The following is a 24,019-nucleotide window of genomic DNA, read 5'->3' on the forward strand; positions in this document are numbered from 1 at the left end:
CTCCCTCAGTCCAAATCATAACCTTCAGGTCTGGTTTGAACACTGCTGCCTTCTAGAAGTTTTTCCTGACTCCTAAAACACACAATGACCTCTCACCATCATGAATTCACAAACTCACCATCACAAAAATGGATGGATCATCAGCCATGTAGTTTAACTCATACTTTAAGAAGAGTCTTCCATTGCACATGTTGAACATATATTAGATTACATGCTATCTAAGGGAGGCGGGGAGGGGGAAAGGAAGGGAGAAAAATTTGAAACACAAGGTTTTGTAAGGGTGAATATTGATAATTATCTTTGCATGTATTTTGAAAATAAAAAGCTATTGTCAAATAAATAAATAAGAATGGGAAAAAAATGCCTAAAAAATACAACATACCTAAAGGATCTTCTAATCTCTGCTTGAGGAAAAACCCTCTTCCTCATCCCTCTATCCCAACAGAGGCAGCCCATTCTACCTTGGGGATAGTTCTAATACTTAGAAAGTTTTGTTCTTAAATTTAATTTTACCTTTTTACAACTTCTCCACCTGTTTTTCCTGATTCTTTCCTCTGAGGTCCAGTAGAACAAATTTAACCTGATGCTTATTTGAACAGCATAAAGAAGAACTGCACACATACATATACACACACATGCACATACACAAAGACACTATATGTACAAATTTGGTACAGAAATATACTCAACTAGAAAGCAGACTAATCTGATTTTAAACAGAAAACAAAACAAAAAAAAAACCAACTAGTCAGCATCAAAACAGTGGTCAATGATGTGTCCAGGGGATCAACCAATGATGAATCATACTACTAACCTCCTGACAGAGAATATAAAGAATGAGACATATGTTTTCCAAATATGAACATTCCATAGATGTTTTGTTTGACTTTACTTATTTCTGACAAAGAAAACTTCATTTTCTTCTGTTTTAAACATGAGGTCAGTAAGGGATTTGCAGGGGAGTTGCGGCATGTGCCCCAAAAAGGGGAATAAAAGAGGGTCATTGAAGTATTTTTAAAATGTACTGAAGTATAGATGTACTTGTTAAATGGATGGATAGAAATGCTTGTTAAAAGCATTTCACTTTGAAACATACTGAATGTATTAACTTTTTTAAAAAGAACCATACAGAATAGATTTGTTTTATAGACAATTTTTTTCTGTCCTTTATATATGGAAATGCTTAATATTGATTGAGTTTTATCAAGTTCTAAATAACAAAGGAGAAGTATTCTAAGAGTGATTGCCCTTCCATATCTTTTGATTTTGAAGTTTCGAAGCTAATCATATACCCCAAGAAGGTCAAAGACAAAAAGAGAAATCTACAGATACCAAAATACTTTGGGAGGAGGGGAGAACAACAACAAAGAACTAGAAACATTTCCATATTTTTTTTTTTGGAGAAATAGCTAAAAAGAAGTTGTAGTTCATGAATTTAACAGAATATTATGTCAAATAGGAAGAATTCAGAAAAATAGACATAAATTGACGCTGGGTGAATTAAGCAAAATAAATAAAGCCATATATATAAAATGAAAATGGTAATTTTAGAAAAAACAAAGAGAGAGAAAGAAAGAGAGAGAGAAAAAAGAGAGAGGGAGAGAGGGAGGGAGAGAGAGAAAGAGAGAGAGAACAAAAGAAAGGAAAGGAATGAAATTGAACACTGTATAGTTATAATGACCAAGAAGAAATTTGTCTCCTGATTCTAGTTGCAGAGGTAGGGAGCACTATGGATGTGAATGAAATATGTTTGCTCTTGCTAAATTGCTTTTTAAAATCTCTCTCTTTCTTTCTCTCTCTCTCTCTGCCCTTCTACTCCATTATTCCTACTTCTTTTCTTTATTTAAAATTTTATTACAAGGTATGGCTCACATTCATATCCAGACAGAGAACTATGGAGACTAAATGTGGATTGAAGCATAGTATTATCATTTTTTTTAATTGTTTACTATTTCTTTCTCGATTTTTTTTTTACTCTTTTGGTCTGATTTTTATTGCACAACATGACAAATATGGAAATATGTTTAATAGGATTGCAGATATTTAACCTATATCTGATTGCTTATTGCTAGGGAGGGGGAAGGTAAGGAAGTGAGGGAGAAAAATTTGGAACACAAAGTCTTTCAAAAATGAATGTTAGGGCAGCAAGATGGCACAGTGAATAGAACCACCAGCCCTAGAGTCAGGAGGATTTGAGTTCAAATTTGGCAAATCACTTAACCCCAATTATCTCTCAAACAAATAAGATTTTAAAATCAATGCTGAAAATGATCTTTACAAGTATTTGGAAAAATATTATTAACTAAAAAAGTTTTTTTTGTTAAAAAAGAACATCAATGACTAATATTTAATACCCTATACCAAGATAAGATCGAAATAGATTCATGATTTAGACATAGAGTGATATTATAAGCAAATTAGAAGAACAAAGAATAGTCTACCTCTCAGATCTGTGGAGAAGGAAGGAATTTATGGCCAAAGAAGAATTAGAATATGAAATGCAAAGTGGACAATTTGGTTTTGTACAAACAAAACCAATGCAGACCAGATTAGAAGGAAAGCCAAAAAAATGGGGAAAAAATTTTATATTCAAAGATTCTGATAAAGGCCTCATGTCTAAAATATATTAAGAATTGATTCAAACTTATAAGAATGCAAGCCATTCTTCAACTGATAAATGGTCAAAAGATATGAACAATTTTCTAATGAAGAAATTAAAACCACTTTAGTCATATGAAAAAAAAAAATCATTATTGACCAGAGAAATACAAATTAAGACAACTCTGAGATACCACTACACATCTCAGATTAGCTAAAATAACAGGAAAAGATAATGATAAATGGTGGAGGGAATGTGGGAAAACTGAGTAGAGTTGTGAACTGATCCAATCATTCCAGAGGGTAATTTGGAACTATACCCAAAGAGCTATCAAACTGTGAATATCCTTGGAACCTATAGTGTCTCTATTGGGTCTTTATCCCAAAGAGAGCATAAAAAGGAGGAAAGGATCCATATATATACAAAAATGTTTATAGCAACTTTTTTGGTAGTGGCAAGGAACTCGAAACTGAGTGGATGCCCATCAGTTGGGGAATGGCCAAACAAGTTATGATATATGAATGTTATAGAATATTATTATTCTATAAAAAATGACTAACAGGATGATTTCAGAAAAGCATAGAAAGATTTACATGAACTGATGCTAAGTGAAGTGAGTGGAACCAAGAGAACATTATATACAGGAAAAACAAAATTATGTGATGATCAACTGTGATAGGCTTGGTTCTCTTCAAAAGGAAGTGATTCAAGGCAATTCCAATAGATCTGTAATAAAGGGAGCCATCTATCCAGAGAGAAGACTGTGGAGATTGAATGTGGATCACAATATAGTATTTTCACCTTTGTTGTTGTTTGCTTGCTTTTTGTTTTCTTTCTCCTTTTTTTCTGATACAATATGATAACTGCAGAAATATGTATAGAAGAATTGTACATGTTTAACATATATTGGATTACTTGCTGTAATTGCTTTTTGTCTAGGGAAGGGGATGGGGAGAAGGGAGGGAGAAAAATTTTGGAATATAAGGTTTTGCAAGAGTGACTGTTGAAAACTATCTTTGCATATATTTGAAAATAAAAAGCTATTTAAAAAAGGATATCAGCAAAAATTCAATTTATTTTTAAAAATAGAGATTCTTGCAACATACAGTCTTAGTTTCACAGGCTATCACAACAGCACTAAGGGAAAAATCTGGGTTTAAGGTTAGTTAGGTACATGGTATTGCCTTACCACCTTAAGGAGAACCTTGTAAATGGTTCAATTTTTTGTCTCTCCTAAATGATACTTTAGCACTTAGAACAAGCAGGTGGTATGTGTAATTCAAGTATTGTTGTGTTATTTTTCAGATGGGAGCAATAAAACTTAAAAAGGATAAGTAACTATCCTAAGATCACAGAGCATTGGAGCCAGGATTCCAAATCTGGTGCTCTTTCACCAAGAGAAGCTTTCAATTCAATGAACATTTAATAAGTGCTTGCTGTGTACTATGCTAGACATATGGGATACAAAGTCAAATTACATTCGATTGAGGTTTAAACAAATATACAGATAAGTTAACACAATTTGGGAATAGCACAACCACTAGAGAAATAAGTACTAATGGGGAAAAGTTATATCAGGAAACAACATCAATTCAAATAGAGAAGAATTTCCTAACATCCTCAGTTACCTACCAAGTAGGGTTCAAACTGCTTTACCATGTAATCGAGACCTTCCATTACCTAACAGTAAGCAGCATACCACCTTTACAAACTAATCTCCTATGAGCTCCTCCAAACTAATCCCTCTCTATCCCCAGAATGTATGCAACACTTTCCTGTCCTTGGCACATGCCCTGTGCTTGCTTGTTCCTCTCTCCCCATCTCAGCCTCCTGAATTTCTAGTCATCCATTAAGTCCCAACTCAAATAGGATCTACTTGCATGAAGTCTTTCTGGATTGCACAGTCATAACTGAACTTTCCCCTCCTGGACCATAAAGCATTTTGTTTTATAGGAATTCTCTAATACATCCAAAGCACAATATTGTATGTTATGAAAATTATCTGTTAAAGAGTATCTGGTAACTCCCACTCCATTAAGTAGGAACTGGGTCATATCTAAATTTTGTCTCTTTTTCAGCAGCAAGAACAATATTTTGCACATGGCAGATATTTAATAAGTATACAGAGGAAAGAATATTGAGATCTAGAGTCAAGAGAACTTGGCTTTGAATTTTGACTTTGCTTCTTACTTATTGTCTGTCCATTTATCTATCCTAATACTTACTGTGTGACCCTGAGCAAGTTCCTTAACTCCAATTGCCTCACCCCACCCCCTAAAAATAGAAATCCCACTCAAACCCCATTGGGAAAAGAAAAGAAACACAAATTCCTCCTAACAAATGCATATAGAAAAGCTGAGCGTGCATGTTTGCATTTTACAGTTCTCTATACATGCATGCTATGTGTTATTCCTGTTTGTATGTACATGTGTTGAATGTGTGGCTGTGTCATATGTATATGTGTGTGTCCATAAACATGTGTCTACAAGAATATATGTGGGGGGGGGGGAGGGGTCTGCAGGCAGAATCCATCCTCTCTTTGTCAGGAGGTGGAGACCATACTTCATAAACAGTTGTCTGGTATCATGGATTGTCAATGTGTTGATCGGAGTTCTTACTAATTTCAGAGTTGTTTTGTCTACAGAGTCCCTTCTTACAACTTAAGGCCACTCAGAGCAAGTTACTTCATGTTCATAGGGCTTAGTTTCCTCATCTGTAAAATGAGTTGACTGACCTAAAAGCCAGCTAAGACTCCTTCCAGCTCTTGAGTTTCAATTTTATGAATAATAATTAAGCTACCCATCAATGGAACAGCCTGCCTAGCAGGAAAAGACACCTGGTCCCTAACTGTAGGTATTCAAGTGGAGGCTGCATGATATTTTGTCATCTCTCCAGGAGGCTGATTCAGAGGGGATTCCAGTTTAGTTACAGTTTTGGCTGGATCACCCTTCAAGCTCTAAGATTCTCTGATTCTAGCTTCAGGGCGAGTTTATATATACAATAACTCTGGGCTTAATAGAGAATATTTTCTAACACCCCCCAATAGAACACCTGCTTTACCCAAAGCATTCTAAACTTGTCTTCACACCTGGTTCTCCAAATTTCACCTACTTGTTCCAGCATGAAACTTAGCATCTACAACACAACTTAAGAATGAAACTATTCTTCCCAAAACAAAATGTTAGTGGACCGAGTCTTAAGAATTACAAGTATACTTATAGAGATTATACAAACACTTTCCTCATTTATAAATAATGAAACTGACTGGTGCTGGGTCACAGTTAAATGTAGAGAAGGTCGGACTAGAACATAGGTCTCCTGAATCCCAAAGTTCTTTCTATATGGTAATGAAAATAATTAATAAAAATGATTCACATATGGTCTTGGTTCTTCTCAGCAATGCAGTGGGTCCAATACAATTCCAATAGTCTTGGGATGGAAAATGCCATCTGCATCCAGGGAGAGAACTATGGAGACTGAATATGCATATTATTTTCACCTTTTTTTGTTTGTTTGTTTGCTTTTTTCTTTCTTGTGTTTTTTCAACACAAGAATGATTTTTCTTACACGGCATGACAAATATGGAAATATGTTTAAAAGGACTGTGTATGTTTAACCTTTATCACATTGCTTGATTGCTACCTTAGAGAGGAAGGAGGTAAGAGAGGGAGGGAGAAAAAATTCGGAATGTAGTCTTACAAAAATGAATGTTGAAAACTATCTTTACATGTATTAGGAAAAATAAAATCCAATTGAGAAAAAATTATTCACATGTAAAGCACTTCAAACTTTGAGAAGTATTTTCCTGTTGACAACCCTGTGAGAAACATAGTAATAAATAATTGCAAATAAGAAAATTGATGCTCAAAATAAATTAATACTTTCCCAAAGTCTAATAAATGGCAGACTAGATGCAAACCCAGGTCATCTTATTCCAAGTTTTGTGCTCTTTTATTATGTATTAGCTGCCTCTAATATTGTTCATAGAAAAAGTTTAATTAAATGAAATTGTGTATTACACTATAACATATAACTCAGCTAACCATGATGACCCCATATTTAAATTCCAAGGATAATCTTTTACTAAACACTTACTAAGTGCCTATTAGGGATAAGACATTGTACCAGATGCTGAGGGAGCTTTAAGGATGAATAAGACTCTTTCCTTGAGGAACCCACTATTAATGTAGCACAGGAAAATAAGCTGGTGGAATTAGGGAAGGGAGGTGGTATTTCAGTTGGTGCTTCAAGTATCAGCAGAATTCCAATGAAGACACGAGAGGAAGTCATAGCAGTTAGAAAAAGTGAGTAAAAAGAGCAGCAGGATAACTCAGGACATCTGAGGATCCAGAGGCACAGAAGCAAGCTAGCTCAGGATATCTACAAATATTCTAGTTTAATTAGAATGCAGAGATTGTAAGGGAACTGCTATGAGACAAAGCTAAAATGAGAAATAGGAACCGCATTGTAGAGATCCTTGAACACCACCAGGCTGAAGGAAGCAGACTTTATTTAGTAGGCATGAAGAGCCAACCATTTTAAGGTTACAGCCTCCTAATCGGTCTTTCTACCCACTCCAATTCATCCTCAAAACAGCTGCCAAAGTGCTTTTCCTAAAGTGCAGGTCTGATCATCTCTAGACTCCACATCTATACCCACTCTACTCAATAAACACTAATGGCTCCTTATTATGTTTGGGATTAAATATAAAATCCTCCCATTTGACTTCTAAAGCTCTTTATAACCCAACCCTTTCCTATCTTCCCAGTCTTCTTACACATGACTCTTCTCAATGCACTTGGTCTAGCAATACAGGTCTACTTACTATTCCTCACACACAGCACTCCATATTTTATCTCCATGCTTTTACTAGAGCTATCTACCACCACTGGAATGCTCATTTGCCCTGTCTGCCTCTTGTCTTTCTTCTTCCACCTTCTTTGTCCTCCTCTTTTTTTTCCTCCTCCTCCTCCTCCTCCTTTTTCTCCTTCTCTTTCTCCTCCTCCTTCTCTCTCCCTCTCCTTCTCCATCTCTCTCCCTCTTTCTCTCTCCTTCCATCTTTTTCCTGCTTGTTTCTCTTTGTCTTTCTCATTATCTATATATCTGTCTGTTTTTCTTTGTTTCTCTCCTTATCCCCCTCCCTGCCTTGGAATTACTGGTTTCCTTCAAAATCGAGATCTAAGGCCACCTTATGCAGTGGGTTCCCCACTCTCACTCTCCTCTCCCTCCCCGCCCCACACCCTGATCCCTACTAATGTCTTTTCTGTATTTATCTTGTATCAATTTCATTACGTACTTTGTATATTCCTTTATATGTACATACTGTAGTTCTTTTAGAATAAAAACACATAGTGGGAAAAGACTTTTCCTTTTATTTATAATCCTAGTGTTTAGCTTAGGATCTAATAATTGCATCATAACTGTTGATTGATGATTACTGAACAAAGGAGTACACAGAAAGATGACTGGCAGCTTAAAGCAAGAGAAAGGAAACAAGGAAACTGAGAGGCTATTGCAATATTCTGGGCAAGAGGTAATAAGCACCTGAAATGAGTGCTAGTAAGGGATGAAAGAGGTAAAATCAAGAGAACTTCACATATGATTTTCTGAGAGAGAAGTGTATTCAAGGAAATGCCTCTAAGTTAGCAAACATAGGTGACTGAGAAAATGGTATCATTAGTGGAAAAGGGGAAGAGTTAGGAGATGGAGCCATTTTTAGGTGAAGATATATTGCCAGAAAATAATCTTGAAAATGAGCCTCGTGGCTGGGCAAATATGTACAAAAGGGTTATAAAACAAGCCAAGTTAAAGTGCAGCATTCAGAAGCCTAAATCCTAAGACTGTTTTTAAATGCAGTAGGTCACAAACCTGTCAATTAGTTTCAAATACTTTCCATGGATGTGGGGGTCATAACTGTGATCACCTTAACTAACTTCTATCTGCTTTGTGAGGGGAAATAAACTGCCACTGAATGAGTCATTTAAAATCCACCAAGCATCTGTCCATTGATAATTATTTCCAGGCACTATCTAGGCTGCAAACAAAGTCATCACCTCTAGCTTTGAAAGACTGTAACTTAATTTTGGAAGTCATTAAGAATATGTAACCAACAGATTTGGGTAATTTAATACCCATTCTCACACAGCATAACCACTAGCTTTTCAAACTTTTTCCAAATCTCATTCATTAAAAAGATGCTTGTTGACATATACACCACTGTTTTAACCTATAAGGATGAGAGGGACAGCTAGGTGCTATGGTGGACCCATGTGCTGTTTCCTTACCTGTAAAATGAGCTAAGAAGGAAATGGCAGGTCAGTTCAGTATTTTTGCCAAGAAAATATCAAATGGGGTCACAAAGAGTTGGACACAACTGAAATGACTGAACAACAATATAAGAATGTGAACTGGCTAGGATTTCAGGAAATCCTAAGACTTTTGAAGATATGGGTTCAAAACTGCATTCTACCACTTATTACCTATGTGACGTATTCAAATTTCTTTAATATTCTTGGACCTCAGTTTCCTATTCTGTAAAATAAAAAGTTTGGATGAGAATCATTAGAAATTTCCTTAAATTCTAAATCATATGAACATATGACTTGCCACTTTTTTCTATTGTCTGAGAGAAGATGAAATATTTCTATTGTTTGCCCTCATTTTCCTTTCTCTTATTTCTCAATCCCTTGCAATTTAGCTCCCACATTCCCATTCCTCAACTGAAATTCTTCTGCCCAAGGTTACAAAGTATTTCTTAATTGCTAAATCTAATAGCTTTTTCTTAGTTTTAATTGTATTTGATCTGCCTCTCATTTCTTCTTCCAGATGCCCTTTCCTTCCTTGGAGTCTGTTCTATTTGTTGGCTCGTGGTTCTCTTCCAACTGGTCTGACTACTCTGTCCTCTCCTCTTCCTATTTATATCAACCTCCTCCTACCCATAAATTGTAGATGGTCCAACAAGACTATGTCTTAAGCTCTCCCTATTTTTCCCTTGATAATTTCATTAGTTCTTTTGGGATCGATTATCATTTCTTAAAAGCTACATGACATGGTGGACATAGAATTAGATTGATCTCAGGAAAACAGGAGTTCAAATCTTACCTCAGACACTTGCTATTTGTTATCACCCTGGACAAGTCATTTAATACCTCTCTGCCTCAGTTTTCTTAATTGTGAAATGGGGAAAATAATAGCATCAATCTCTTAATTGTTGCAAGGATAAAATGAGATATTTGTAAAGTGTTTTGCAAACCTTAAGGTACTAAAAAAAAAAAAAAAAAAAAAAAAAAAAAAAGTTAGCTACTATGCAGACATTTCCCAGTTCTAAACATCTAGTCCTAATATCTGTCCTGAACTCTAGTATTCAATTATAATAGACTTCTCCATCCAGATCTTTCTACATCTCACTCAACATGTTCAAAATAGAACTCTACATATTCTTCCACCACCAAACCCACACCTATTTCACACTTGACCATTTTTGACCAATCACTCAACCTTGAAATCATCTTAGACTCTTACCAACTCCAATACTTGATCAGTTGCCAAATTAATCCTATCTCCAAACATTTCTCACATCCACCCCCTTCTCTACACTCAACACAATCTCTTCCCAAAATCAGGCCTCCCAAGTGGTCTACTGCAATATCTTCCTAAGTGGTTTCCTTGTTGTCAGTTTCTCAGTTATCTTCCATACAATTCCCAAATCAGTATGTTTAAAAGTCAGATAAAGTCTTTTTTCTCCTCTCCAAATCTTACATTCATATAGAGCTGGAGGGGACCTCAGTCCAAGTCCCTCATTTTTACAAATAAGGAAACAGAGAATCAAGAAGGTTGTGACCTACCTGAGGTTATAGGATCAGACTCTGCATATTTTCTAGGATAAAATACAAACTCTTCAATGAAGCATTTAGAGTTCTCCCCAGTCTGATTCTTTCTTAATTTTTCAGTCTAATTTGCCATTATTGCTTTTCACATACCCTTGGTTCCAGTCAAGATACCCAACAAGAGAATAACCAACTAGCCACTGCTTGCCAAAAAAGTTCAGTTTTTTTGATGCATAACAAAGCATCCAGTTGCCTGTCTTGGGGAAAGCAGGAGAAGACAGGAGTCCATAGTTGGTCTTTAAATGGCAGGCAGCAAACATTTGAAAAGACAGTTCAGGTCCACCGTAGTGGTGGGAAAAACCAAAGGTTCAAAATTCTGGCTTTACCAATGAGCCTGTCACTTAACTTCACATTTCAGGTTCTCTTTTGGAAAATAAAGGAATACCCCTTCAGAAGACTGATGATGAAGTAAGGTGAAGGATGGTGGAAAGAAGTGGTAGTAGTGGGAATCATGGGATAGAATGACATACATTTTTGAATGTTATCAAATATGTAGATTTTTCTGCTTCACTTTGTTCTTTGAAAGTGTTCTTTGTTTTGGTGCTTGTTAAATCAAGATAAATATTTTTTTTTTTTAATGAAGGAATTGGAACAAATGAACTCTAAGTTCTCTTCCAGTTTAAAATTTATTCTATTTTTCATTGTACAGCTATCCAAAATTCTTGGTGTTTAATAATGAAAGTTGTGTCTAAGTACACAGGAACATATATAAAATTCTACTTTTTTTAATTGAAGAATTCCCAGCAATTTCAAAGCCTCTGTTAATGGAATTATGGTTCTTTTTTTTTTTTTTTTTTTTTTTGAAAAGACTGGGAAATGAATGGGAAATGAAAGAACCCATTTGTTACAGTTTCTTAATTAAGTGTTTTTCCCTGAAAATTGATACAAGGTATATCTCACTATCTCCTTTAGAAACAGCCTTTTTGTGAGATGGCACTTTTAATTTATATACAACAATTAGAACTCACATCCTGTGCTAATTAAAGTTTGAGGCCACTTAGTAAATTGCTGTAATTGTGCATACTCTAATGTGATTTCCATCTCTTAAAGCAGATCTATACCTAGCGAATTTTGAGTGTCAACAACATTGTTCCTGGTTTATAAATGTTGTTATGTTTCTGTTTTTGTTTTACATCTGCATCTTAGTTCCAGGTGGTTTACTTCCTTGTGCTCAGGGTGAGGCTGAGTCAGAAACCTCCCCTGATTTTTCTTTAATGGATTTCTGCCTTGGTAACTGCTTTTCAGAGCATTCACATGATGCAATGACTGTGGTGAGGTACTTGCAGGCAAGCATCAAGATAGAAATAGAACAAACAGGAGAACTGTATCATGTCACTCTTCAACACATCTGTATATAGACCTGGCATTGGTCTATTTGAGCTAAAAGTATCTTCAGAATCCATCTAGTCCATCCATTATACATTTAATGAATTTTCCAAGGTCATGCTGACTTGGCATGGAGTTCCAGTCACTCATGATAAGACCAGTGCTCTTTCCATTACAACCCAATAAGTTCTTTGATATACTAGGGAAACTGATCTGACTTGAGACAGAAGCTCTTGGTTATTATCACTCTATTCTACTGTAGTCATTGCTGTGATTAGCATTTGAGAAAAGGAAAGTTCCTGTTTTGTCAGAAAACAAAGTCAGCCTGGATTATTCCAGGAAAATCCACATCCTATAACCCTAAAGTCCAAATCAACTACAAAGGCTGATTAAATGCCAGGAAGTCCATTTGAAAAGACAGGCTTGGAAATTAATCAATTAAAAGGGAGGGTGAAATAGATGGGGAAAAGGAACCACACTTTGGGGCCTAACTGACAACTGAACAATAAAGTTATGGACAGAGCAAGCGACTGGAAGTAAAGAAAATCTGACTGATTTTTACCAAATTCAGGGCATCCTAAAGCCTAAAACTCTTCCATACAACAATATAAACTATGGCCACCAACCAATCCTCAAGATTAATTTCCAGACCATTTAGTAATATATTTCCCCCAAAATTGACACATATAAACCTGTAAGAGATTCTACAGTGCTAATGCATAACAAAGCATCCAGCTCCCTGTCTTGAGGAAAGCAGGAGAAAACAGGAGTCCATACTTGATCTTTAAATGGCAGGCAGCGAAATGCTGAACTTAGGTATCAGGCCACTACTTCCATAGACAACTACAGCCAATGCAATCACCACTGCTTGGACCCCACCTACTCAGCCAGGAATCAGTAATGTGTGATGCCAGACAAGTATCTTCCCCTCTCAATCTCAGCTCTTAACTTTGTAAAACGAGTGATGATTAATAATGTCCTTTATAGCACTAGCAAGGCTTTGTAGTCAGAAGATAGTGGTCCAATTCTCAGTCCTGTCCCTTATTGCCAGTGTGACCTTGGGTAATCACCAAATCAGTTTCCTCATATATATAAAATAAAGGGGTTGGAACTGAAAATTTCTAAGATCCATTCCAGCTCTTCTAACAGTCCAGGATATTCTCTGGTCAGAAAGGGAACTGGGCCAGGATGAGGTAAGCAACACAGAGTTCCGATAATAACTTCCCCACACACGCCCCTCCCTCTTCCAACTTATATTGGAGCCAGTTTCATGAAGCAAATATCCCAGGAGGCAGTGTTCCTTGCTGTAAATGGGATGAAACTCTTTGTTATGAGTCCCAACAAGAAGCTTCCAAGGACTACAAGCTAGGGAGGGAACAAGGAGAGTCTCCATTCTCAGTAAAAGATCATAAAAAGGTGTTCACAGTGAAAAGTCACAGGCAACAGGGGATGGGAAGGAAAGCAAACCTTATCACACCTCTTAGGCAGGGCAGGAGAATGAAGAGACAACTAATGTATTTCACAGTTTAAGTAATTCATAAGGATGAGAAAGGAAAAAGGATTCCTAGCCTCAACTAACTGAAGAAGATTCAAAGAAGCTCTTCTTAGAATATTATCCCTTTGGAAAAGAGTAACCAGGGCCCAAATAGCAACAATATGTGGCTTTCTTTTTCAGAAAAACAAAAATTCAGTCACCATTATAGAACATCTACTAGCCTCCTTTTGTTGAGGAATCATCATTATCATTTTTATAGTAGCAGCTTCCCCCACTAATGGCTTTCTCTGATGCTGTCTCTTCATGGGAAGGACTTAGAATCGTAGCCATAAGATACCATAAGATAAATTTTGAGCTGAAAGGGATCAAAGGTTACCTAATTCAATCCCCTTGTTTTACAGACAATTAAGCTGAAGCTCAAAAAAGTTATGTGATTCATTCCATGTCTCTCAGGAAATAATTAGTTAGAGGTGCAAAGATTTGAACCCAAATTCTCTAATTCCAAATCCAGCCGTATTCTTTTCACTATTCTGGCTACACTCTCATAATCTAACATCTGGCCAATCGTACTAAAATGGAAAGGATATGAATTTAGACCCAATAATCAACTCTGTCTTAATGGACTAGCCTGGCTAATTTCCGAAACTTATCCCAATGTGGGCGAATTTTTTGGTGACAACTATTCATGAAAATAGTCTGAGTCACAAAAGGATTGTGAACAGTATCCATGAAGAGAATACCATGACAACAAATTACAGTTCCTTGAAATAAGTCACATTCTTGTCCTTCCTAATTGTTCTGATTTTCTTCTCAGTTTCTTTCTCTTCTCTTGTTCAGATTCCCATTCCATCTTGCCCAGATTTGTCAATGGCCTCTTATCTAGTCTTTCAGGCTCCAATTTTTCCTCCTCCAATTCCTTATACTCCATCTTATCCAACATATTTTAACTAAGCGTCTTTCACCATGTCCCTCTCCTCTCCAATATTCAAAAACCTTCAATGACTCCCAGAGTTCCAACCTGACATGTCTTTACAACTCTGGCCAAACCACTTCCCCTTTCTATTCATCCATGTAAATAAATCCTTGGCTCTAGCTAGACAAGTCTACGTAAACATATGTGCACTCCCATGTTGGTAACTGATACCACTCCCTTTATCCCACCTGATATACCTTGGCCCATCCCTGTGGGTCTGAATCTTTGTTTTCTTCCAAAGCTCCAGTTAAGTCCCATCTCTTCTCTTAAGCCTTCCCAACCCACAATGACATCCTTTTTCTTAATTCATCAGACTGAACATCATCAGTTTCTTTCACTTGCTCTAAGTCACGTATTACCTCATTAAAAAATATTGTTTAGCCTTTAACTTTTTTATATCCATAAATTCCCTCTTCCAGCTTCCACACCCATTATCTTCCCCCTCTCTTCTCTCAGTCTCTTGTCTCTTGAAATCAAATCCTTTACCAACTCACCAAGGCCCCTTTTAGCTCTAAATCTATGAATCTCCCTGCTGGATATCATAATCTAGGTGTCTCTTAGGAAATTCTAGCTCAACCATATCCAAAACAGCTCATTATCTTCACCCTCCCAAATCCCAGACTTGACCTGCTATATGTCCGACAAGGATGCTACCATCCACCCAGGTCCTCTGTGGCAAAGTCATCCTGACCCTTCCCTCTCCTTTGTCCTCACCCTTATAAAATAAGTTACTAAGCCTTATCCATTCTCCAACAATATCTCTCTCCTCTGCTTCTCCCTCCCCAGCCACAACTCTACTTCTCTCCTAAACAACTACAAGAGCCTCCTAATTGGTCTCCTTATTTCCAGTCTCTTCCCTCACTAAGCTATTCTCTATTCAAGTGCCAAAATAATCTTCCACATAATTCTGTAGGGAGTTTACAGTCTCACTGGAGACATAAAGCGCTTCAGAACTGGGGCTAAACCTAAGGCAAGTAAGTGGTACAATGGATAAAGTGCTGGGGCTGGACTCAGAAATATTTTAATTTAAATCCAGCCTTAGATACTTATTAGCTATGTGACCTCAAATCAGTTAACCTCTGCATGCCTCAGTTTCCTCATCTGTAAAATGGAGATGACAAAACCATCCAGCAGCTAATATTGTTATAAGGATAAACTATTAGCAAAGCATCCTTGCAAACCTTAAATTACTAGATAAGAGTTAGCGATTATTCTTTATATTCCCAATATCTAAGACAAAAGCTGGCATAGAGTAGGTGTTTATTAAATGCTTCTCCTGAATCATTTAAGAACAGACAGCAGATTATCCTCTCTTGCCTTTGCACAAAATACCTATCAAAGAAGCTCTCTAGTCATAAAGACCCATTGAATCACCGAAAGAACAAATCCCCTTCTTTTAGCACAGGACAATTAAGCTAGAAGAAAAGAGTTACAGCAAATCATCAACCAAACTATGGAAAGAATGCTGGCGTGACAATCCATCTCTAAGTCGATTCACTAAAAGGAAAGGCAGGCGTAGATAGTTCTTTTAGGGGAGAGTTGAGGTCATAAGGGCCATAAATTCGGGTTGCTTATTTTCCAACACCAAAAGTAAAAAAGAGAAGGCCTGCCCAATAGTGAATCTTCTGGGATCAATGCTGAATTTGGAAAGAAAACAATATTCCAGTTACAGGCTTTATTAAAATTTGTCCTCAACACAAAAATTGGCCTCAGACTGCCAACAAACATTGAGTTTCTTTTCTGTCTAGAGATAGAAGCTACCATTTTCAAAGGTGGCAAACCAACTTCCTCTTCCTTTTGTAATTCCAAAGAGCCCAGTTTTGAAAATGAAAACAACAAGAGGGCCTCTGGCCTCATCTTAATCAGTTTTGTTTATATTCTAATTTCCAAAGGTCATTCAGTAAAAAGTTGAAGGTCCAAAATCATGAGATATAACAATAGAAACTCGGTTTTGGAAAGCCTCCAGCCTCAAAGCACATTCCTTATAACAGACAAGTCAACAGGGATGGTTACATGACTTAGCCTGGGGTCAAATACCTAGCAAAAGTCAGAGTTCACAAGGTCACAGAAATCAAAGATTTAGAGCTAGAGATGGTCTTAAAGATTGTCCAGTCCAACCCTCTCATTTTACAGATGAGGAAACTGAGACCCAAGAATAACTCTGCCCAAGGTCACAGAGGGAGCACATAACACAGCTGGACTTATAAAGCCAGTTCTCCTGACTCCAAATCACTCAGCATTCTCTCTGGGTTCACCACAAAGTACCTACAGATAGGCATTGAGAACAGAAAAAGGTCCTGTAAGTAGAACATGCAAAAATAAACCAGAAGAAGTTATTTCCCTCCAAATTAACTCTATCCCAAGAGCCACATCTGAAATCTGACTGCTCCTGCAACTACAGATTGGAAAGTCACTGCTTTTAAACCACAAAAACAATCCCAACTTTTCCTCCCTTTTTAAATAGCAAATACCTCCCAATTCCCAAAGCCCTTGATGACACTGGGTTTCTGACTTACCTTTTGATCGAGTAGAGATATCCATGCCCTCTACCACCTCCTGTTCTGCCTTTATCTCCTCTTCAGCCAAGCTGAAATAGAGCAAATTATTTTCATGTTTAAACATATCAAAAAATCAAAAAAAAAAAAAAAAAAAAAAAAAAAAAAACCTAAAGGGATCTAACTAATTTGACTGAAAATCTCACGTAACACACCCCATCTTTAAACACTCACTTGATTTTAATTAGACTTTACTAGAAATTAATAAGGTTTTGTTTTGATTTTACTCTATTAGTATTAGAGCTGAGCATATTATGCTATTGATACTCAAAGTAACTTCTCTCAACCCCTTTCCAATATTACTCAGCAAGATACTATGTGTCCAATTGTTACAATGGAGCTTGGGGAGAGCAGTTTACATTGGTCTTATAAAGAGCCAGAAGCAGAGATTCCTGAATATTGTTTTGCATAAAAGCATATCAATACAAACTTGTATTTAATGGAGCCTTTCCTTAAGGAGTTCTAAATATTTCTAAGGTATTAATTATCTAAACCTGACAACATCCCTCACAAGGAGGGGACCAAAAAAATAATAAATTAACAGAATGGGAAAATGTAGGTAACAGATCAGAAATGAATGCCCTGTCTCTTAAGAATAACTCAAGAAACCAGCTGTAGTTCTAAGGGATAGAACCTCCCAGTCCAGTGAAACTAGGAGGTAGTGATCAATATTCTTTCAAGCTGTGAGCAATTATCCTCCACCACCAAACAAGAATAAGGAACAATTATTTGGAAGGGGGAGGGGAGGAGGAGAAGCAATGTTCCTCCTCTGAGCAGATTTCACTCCCATCCTGCCCTACTAAGCAGGTGCAAACTGCAGTAAACTGTCCTTCCTTTCTTCCCTTTCTCTCTCTCCTCCTTCTTCCCTTCCCCCTCTCCTCCATCTTTTCCTCTTCCTTAATTCACTCCCGCCTCTCTCCTTCCCCAAATTATTCAGGGTTGGTGAGGATAGCAGGTGAGTTCCTTTCTTTTTTCACTTCAAGCCTTAAAACCATATAAAATATTTATTTCTTTTTATGGGCATATATGGGCAAATTATTTAAGTACTATCATTTTCATCCCCCCAAACTGAATAGAAATTGAAACTGAATAAAAAAGTAGAATGTCAGAGATAGAAGGGCCCTTAGAATACAGAATGGCAGAGCTGGAAGAGACCTTTGAACACAGAACATAGTAAAGACCATCTACTTCAGTCTTCTCATTTTACAAAGGAGAAAATAGGAGGCCCAAGGTCACACAGCAAGTGAAAAGCAGGGCCAGGAATAGTACTTAGATCTCTAGTTCTTTTTCTAATATGTTCTGTTACTCTAGGCAGCCTCTGATTTTTTTTTTTTTAATACAAGATCATATGTATCAGATTTTGATTCTGTATTTTTTTTAAATGTAATACGTCAAAATGGCAATACTGAAAAATTGCATTCTAAAGAGAATCAGATCCAGAACAATCCCCTAACTAGGAGATACAAGTCAGAATTAAGTCATCCTCTTTGTCTTACAGCCAACTACACACTGGAACTATATAGGATATATAAGGAAGGTTCAAATTAATGCAAGAATATAAGGCTGAAACAACAGAAGGAGGAACTTCCTATAATAATCAGAGCTGTCCAACAAAAGAATGGGCTGTCATGGGAGCTAATGAATGAATTCTCCATCATCTGAAGCTCTACAAGCAAAGGTTGGCCTATCGATTCAATTGGCTGTGGTGGGGAATTCCTAATTTGGGTAGGAGTTAGACTAAATTATCCTAAAGGTACCTTCTATTTGTTCTAAAGTCCTGTCAACTTCAAAAATACTATAGTTTAAAGTCCCATCTAAGTCTTGGAATTCTGTGAAAAAACAATAATATCAACAAGGATATAGATATATTCGTTCCCTCTAACACATGGATACCCAAAGATTACACTGGACAAAATAAGGGTGGGGAAGGAAAGAGATAGAGAAGAGAGGAAATAGGGAGAAATTATAAAGAGGTCCCCCACAGAATTAAGATTCAGGATTTTAGAGTGGTTGACAGAAAAATGAAAAGCAAATCTAAATTACAGTAACAAAGCTTTGTCCCACTCAAATTTCACCATCACAATCATTATTTCATTTGTATATACCTGTGCTTCAAAAGATTTAATTACAAGTTATAAAATTCATGAACTCCCTTTTTTCACAAACAAATGATTGATATGTTTTCCTAGATAATTTTCAATGGAATGAAGCATCCTCACTTCAACATAATGTAACAGTGATGGCTGAGGATGATTTTCACATTAATATTTTTTACCTTGCATCCTGAGAACTAAAGAAATAAACATTCTATACTTGGAAATACATATTCACCCCCTGACACATGGGCTTTGCAATCTGATGGTTTGCTTTCTTGCCTGAAGTGGCTGAAAATAAAATATTTCTAGTGCTTTTAGCACAAGATAGATGGATAATTAATTTCAAAACAAAGCAAAATGAGCAATTGGCCTTTTCTTTATCAATTCAAGAATTTCTTCCACTAAAATCCTACAAGAAATACTAAACTTCCTGAAACTGATCAAATGTTTTGAATGGCAGAATTCTGAGAAAACTATTTAACTAAAACATGCTATAAGAGAAGAAACAATTACACCAATAAGTTATAATCATTTCAGCAGTGACAAAAAACAAATTTCAAAGGTATGCTGATTACAAAGAATTAATTCAAAAGAACAATAAATTGGCTTGTTTTAGTCCAAGAAAAATGAATATCCTAAGAAAGAATGCTGGTAAGAGGCTTAAATATGCGACCTAGTTACCTATTTGCTATCTGCAGCAAGAGTTTAAAATAATCAATTCTAGGTAGGGGGGAGAAAGTTAAGCTGTTCTACATATCCCAGCATTAGTAATATCATCACAAGCTTTCTTCTGGCAAGAGATAAGTACAATAATTCTGAAAACCCATCTTTCTCAGAGAAAAACACATTATTGTTTCGGATAGCAAAGACATGCATACATACTGCATCAAATTAAATGAATGGGAGAGAAACTAGAGTTAAAGAAAACACTTGGTTTATAATAACAATGACTAGGAAACAAAATTAGTCATGTTGCATAGCCACATCTTAAGAGACTTCCTTTTCTGCATCACTGATCTTATTTTGGTTCAATGCTGAAGCACTATGGTCTTTTACAGAATAACTATGAGCTTCGTATCTGAAGCTCTCCTAAGAATTCCTTAGAACCTGTCTGAATGAATCCTGCATCGTTGTGCATTCTCACTTGTTCAATTCCTTGAAAAGCAGGCTAAATGAATGGTATTTTTTAAAAAAGCAGTTGCATCTGAAATCGTGCTGTTATCACCCCTGCTATTAGCTGGACTGCACACATAATAGCCACTGACAACATGGTGGAGCTTTCCCAATAGTAAGCTGCTGCTTCCTGGATAGAATAAACTGAAAAATAAAAACAAAGAAACAAATAACTCCTGCTCAATAAGCTAACATTATTTTGTAACCCAATTTTATGGGAGAAAAGGAAGAGACAGCAGTAGGGAAAGGTGAAAAAAAGATGGGAAGTCACTCATTCTCAGCTTAAAAGAGAAAATTCACTATGAACTTATTTGACTTCTATTCCATAGTTTTTCTATCTCATACATGGCATCACCGATTTACTTTAACATTCGTGACTTGGCTTGTATATCTATCTCACAAACTGTTACATTTTAGATAATTTAAACAACAAACAGTGCCAACAAATAAAGTCAAAAGCATTCAATCCCTGCAATAACAATATTCCTCACCCAATGCACGAATATGATCATATTTAGATTTGCATCTTAACCTGCTTTAGCTGCAAAGAGCAATTTAAAAAAAAAAAAAAGTTACAGATTAACTGCTGCACATCTTAGGGTCTGCTTTTAAGCCTTCTTGTTAACAATTCTGAGGAGTCCAGGCAAGATGATAATTCCCAGGTATGTTTTCAACACATCTGAGGAATAAGGTACATTCCCTTACCCTCACCCTCATTTTGGACAGAAAATGCCTAAATGCACACAAAACCATATATTTCATTTCTCAAAATGCTTCCTATCACCTTGACATTTAACCAAGACTAGCTGACAGATTTGGAAAGTCACGCCAACGATCAAGCACAAGATTTTGGTCCTCCCCCATGAGAATCACACTAATTCAAGGTCAAGATTCATGCCCTCTGAAAGATCTTTGTTGTTCTTCTTGTTTTCCTTAAAAATACCAATTTGTCTATCTTCTCCCCAAGATAATTCCTTCCTCCATTCCCTCAAATCACAAGTGAGCAGAATCTATAAACCATGAATTCTCAAAATCTGTAATTAATCAAAGTTGGGGGTGAGGAGGAAAGATTAGCATGCCATGACTGAATAAATTGCAGCTTTATATAAGCACTCACCTATTAACAGCCTCATACCCATCGGTAGCTATGCTACTCAAGCAGGATTCTTAAAATGGCGTCTGGCAGCCCTGCAATGCCTCATTCCTGCACTCACTGTGGCTAAAATGGTAGCAGTTTATTCAATAATTCTATCTCTCATTTAAACAGCAATGCTATTTTCCAAGTCATCTTCTAAATCTCAGGAATGGGAAAAGTGGACTAAAGGACTCCTGACAACCAAGCATTTAGCTAAGAACAGACAAATAATGACAAGGCAGTTTGTGAAGTCACAGGTTACTAAGGAAAGCCTGACCCCTCACCACACAGTTGGTGATGAAGCTTGTTCTGAGCCCCTGAAAAAGCATAAATCCAGTTAAAGGGTTAAAAGGTTAGTAATTATAGCAAGACTCCATGGCAAAAACTGTATGCAAAAGAAAATCAGGCAAAATCAGTACAACAGCAAATAACCAAGAATTCTAAATGTGTACTGACTGAAACGGTTTATTCCCTTCACAATATACATTAGAAAATAACTCAGCATGCCAAAAGGAATAGTTAAATGGAAGTGTTTGAAGTTCAGTCCATGGTCTGAAAATCCATGCAAACTAAAACTCCTTAAACTAAGGCCCAGGCAAAATAAACAGATTGTTTTTCGCCTTAAACCTCAGCAGAAGCTCAAAAGAAGTTCTGAACCAATCATGACTACAAAGAAATATATTTGTAATATGTGCATGTTATAATTGTATAGGTCAGTATGTATCAGGAATATGAATGCAAAAAAAAAAAAATGATGCTTTTTTTAATATTGCTGATAAAATCCTGAGAGTTAAAAAACAACTGGTGCTACAACAGTTAATGCTAAAGAGACACAATTTGAACTTGCATAAAAGAAAAAAAAAAAAAAAACCCACCAAATGTGTTCATGCCCAGCATACTCACAAATTAGATTTTCGACAGTTCGCTCAGAAATAACAATAGATTTCTAAACCCAGTTTGGGGGCCAAATTCATAGCCTAAGAGTAGATAATGCACAGTTTACTATTTCAGGAGGAAGCAAGGTTGAGAATGACCTCAACATTCTTTTATGTAGCTAGCTGGAGCTCCAGGGTGACTGCTTTTAGCTCTAAAGGAGGAAAAGAGGGCACTTTCCAAGGCTGGTCTCCCTAGCATTGCAGGGGTTGGGCAGCCTGCATGGGGACTGCCTGCCTTCCTGCTGCCATAGCTGCAGGTCTCACATGGCTACTACATGCTTGCTGGCCATTAATGAAAATGGGGGTGGGGAGTCAGGGATGAAGTAGTAGTTGAAGGAAAAGAAAAATTGCAGCCTGGCTGAACAACTGAAAGCCAAAAGGGCAAAGCCTTGTTTTAAAAAGAGAAAGAAAGATAAAGAGAGACAGAGACAGAGAGAGAAGGAGGGAGGGAGGGAGGGGGAAGGAAGGAAGAAAGGAAGGAAGGAAGAAGGAAGGAAGAAAAGAAGGAAGGAAGAGAGGATAGAAGGAAGGAAAACACTAATAGAGGGGTCTCTAATCTTTTTTTTTTTTAAACTAAATATCCCCAATGGAAAAGTAAAGGTATCCTGGGAATATGCCTTTCTCAGTGTCAATAGAGGCATAAGGGAGAACTCAGATGCCACTACCTCCTTTGCCATTGAAATAGAGAAAGAAAACAAAGAGATCCCATATTTGAAGTGGTTTCTATGATAAACCTACCTTTTCCTTCTGGGTTTCTGTGTGACTGTCATCACTTTTAAGAAGTGACTCATTTCCCCTTAGCCCTATTTAGTGAAGCTCTGAACCAGTGTCTCCTCTGCTTATGAAAGGGAGATGTTTTGTTTAACTCCAACAACAAAGCTATTGTGTTCATCCCTAATTTATAATCCAGGAGGCCCTATGTTTCTATCTTTCTCCCCAAATCTTTAGGAAGCTAATTATAAAAGTGAGTGGATTTGGCACCAACTGGCTAATCATATTCAACCTGAGCTATTAGAATAACCCTTTGGTGGAAAGTTTACAGAGTGATTATGTACAATTAACTTTCTAGTTCCACCAGAACACTGGCCATTTTCTGTGTAGCCTAATAAAACCAGTTATTTTTTTTTCCTGCAATGATCTCCACACCTAATCTTTCAGCTGTAGGAAATCACTCCTTTAAAGTCTGGGAGAGAAGAAATAAAAGCCAGTTTGCTTGAGTTTGTTTCTTACAGAGCAGTACAGCCCACCCTATACATGACACACTCTCTTGCTGCCTCTCACTCTCATTTTCTAAACAGAACATCAGATGGGACATTATACCTTGTATATATAAAATTTTTCAGCTTGGCTTAGCTGCTTAACTTAGATGGAACAAAGATGGTAGAAATTTCCAGAAGGGCCTCTCAGTCTAGCCACTGCAATTGTCAATCTTTAACCTACCCGTAGCAGCGATTGGTGCAAAGACTGCTTGAAGAATCCTGATTGGGCTGCTCTGTGAGACAGCACTGCTATCCCTACCTAGTCTCAGACATCTTGCTGCAATGCAGACATTTATTTTTTTTTTTTTTTTGGTATACTATAAAAGAATTATATTTAAGTAATTAAAAATAGGAAATTTCAGCAGACTCACGATGTTGTGGTCTCAGTTGGAAGGACAAGGACAGCTTGTTTGAGGCTGTAGACTTCAGGAAGCAGTGAGTCTGAAGCTGGATATTTGAAACAGATCCTCTAACAAAACCTGTGGGAGCCATTTTAATGCAAGCTTTTCGGCTACATCTCCCTTGCCCTAGCTTTCTTACATGAAACATACAGAATGTTAGTAAATGTTTTGTTCTCAAAATCCAGC

General features: G+C 36.8%; 1 protein-coding gene across 3 annotated transcripts in view; it reads right to left on the minus strand.

The window, feature by feature from the left end:
- Positions 1-24,019, minus strand: part of ZMYND8 (zinc finger MYND-type containing 8) — a 116,242-nt gene that overhangs the window by 89,923 nt on the left and 2,300 nt on the right. For all 3 annotated transcript variants that reach the window (XM_051976525.1, XM_051976522.1, XM_051976523.1), the window contains exon 2: positions 16,796-16,866. In XM_051976525.1, coding sequence (XP_051832485.1) covers positions 16,796-16,866 — 71 coding nt within the window. The remainder of the gene's footprint in view (positions 1-16,795; positions 16,867-24,019) is intronic.

This window comes from Antechinus flavipes, chromosome 2, assembly GCF_016432865.1.
Source record: "Antechinus flavipes isolate AdamAnt ecotype Samford, QLD, Australia chromosome 2, AdamAnt_v2, whole genome shotgun sequence".
Lineage (NCBI taxonomy): Eukaryota > Metazoa > Chordata > Mammalia > Dasyuromorphia > Dasyuridae > Antechinus > Antechinus flavipes.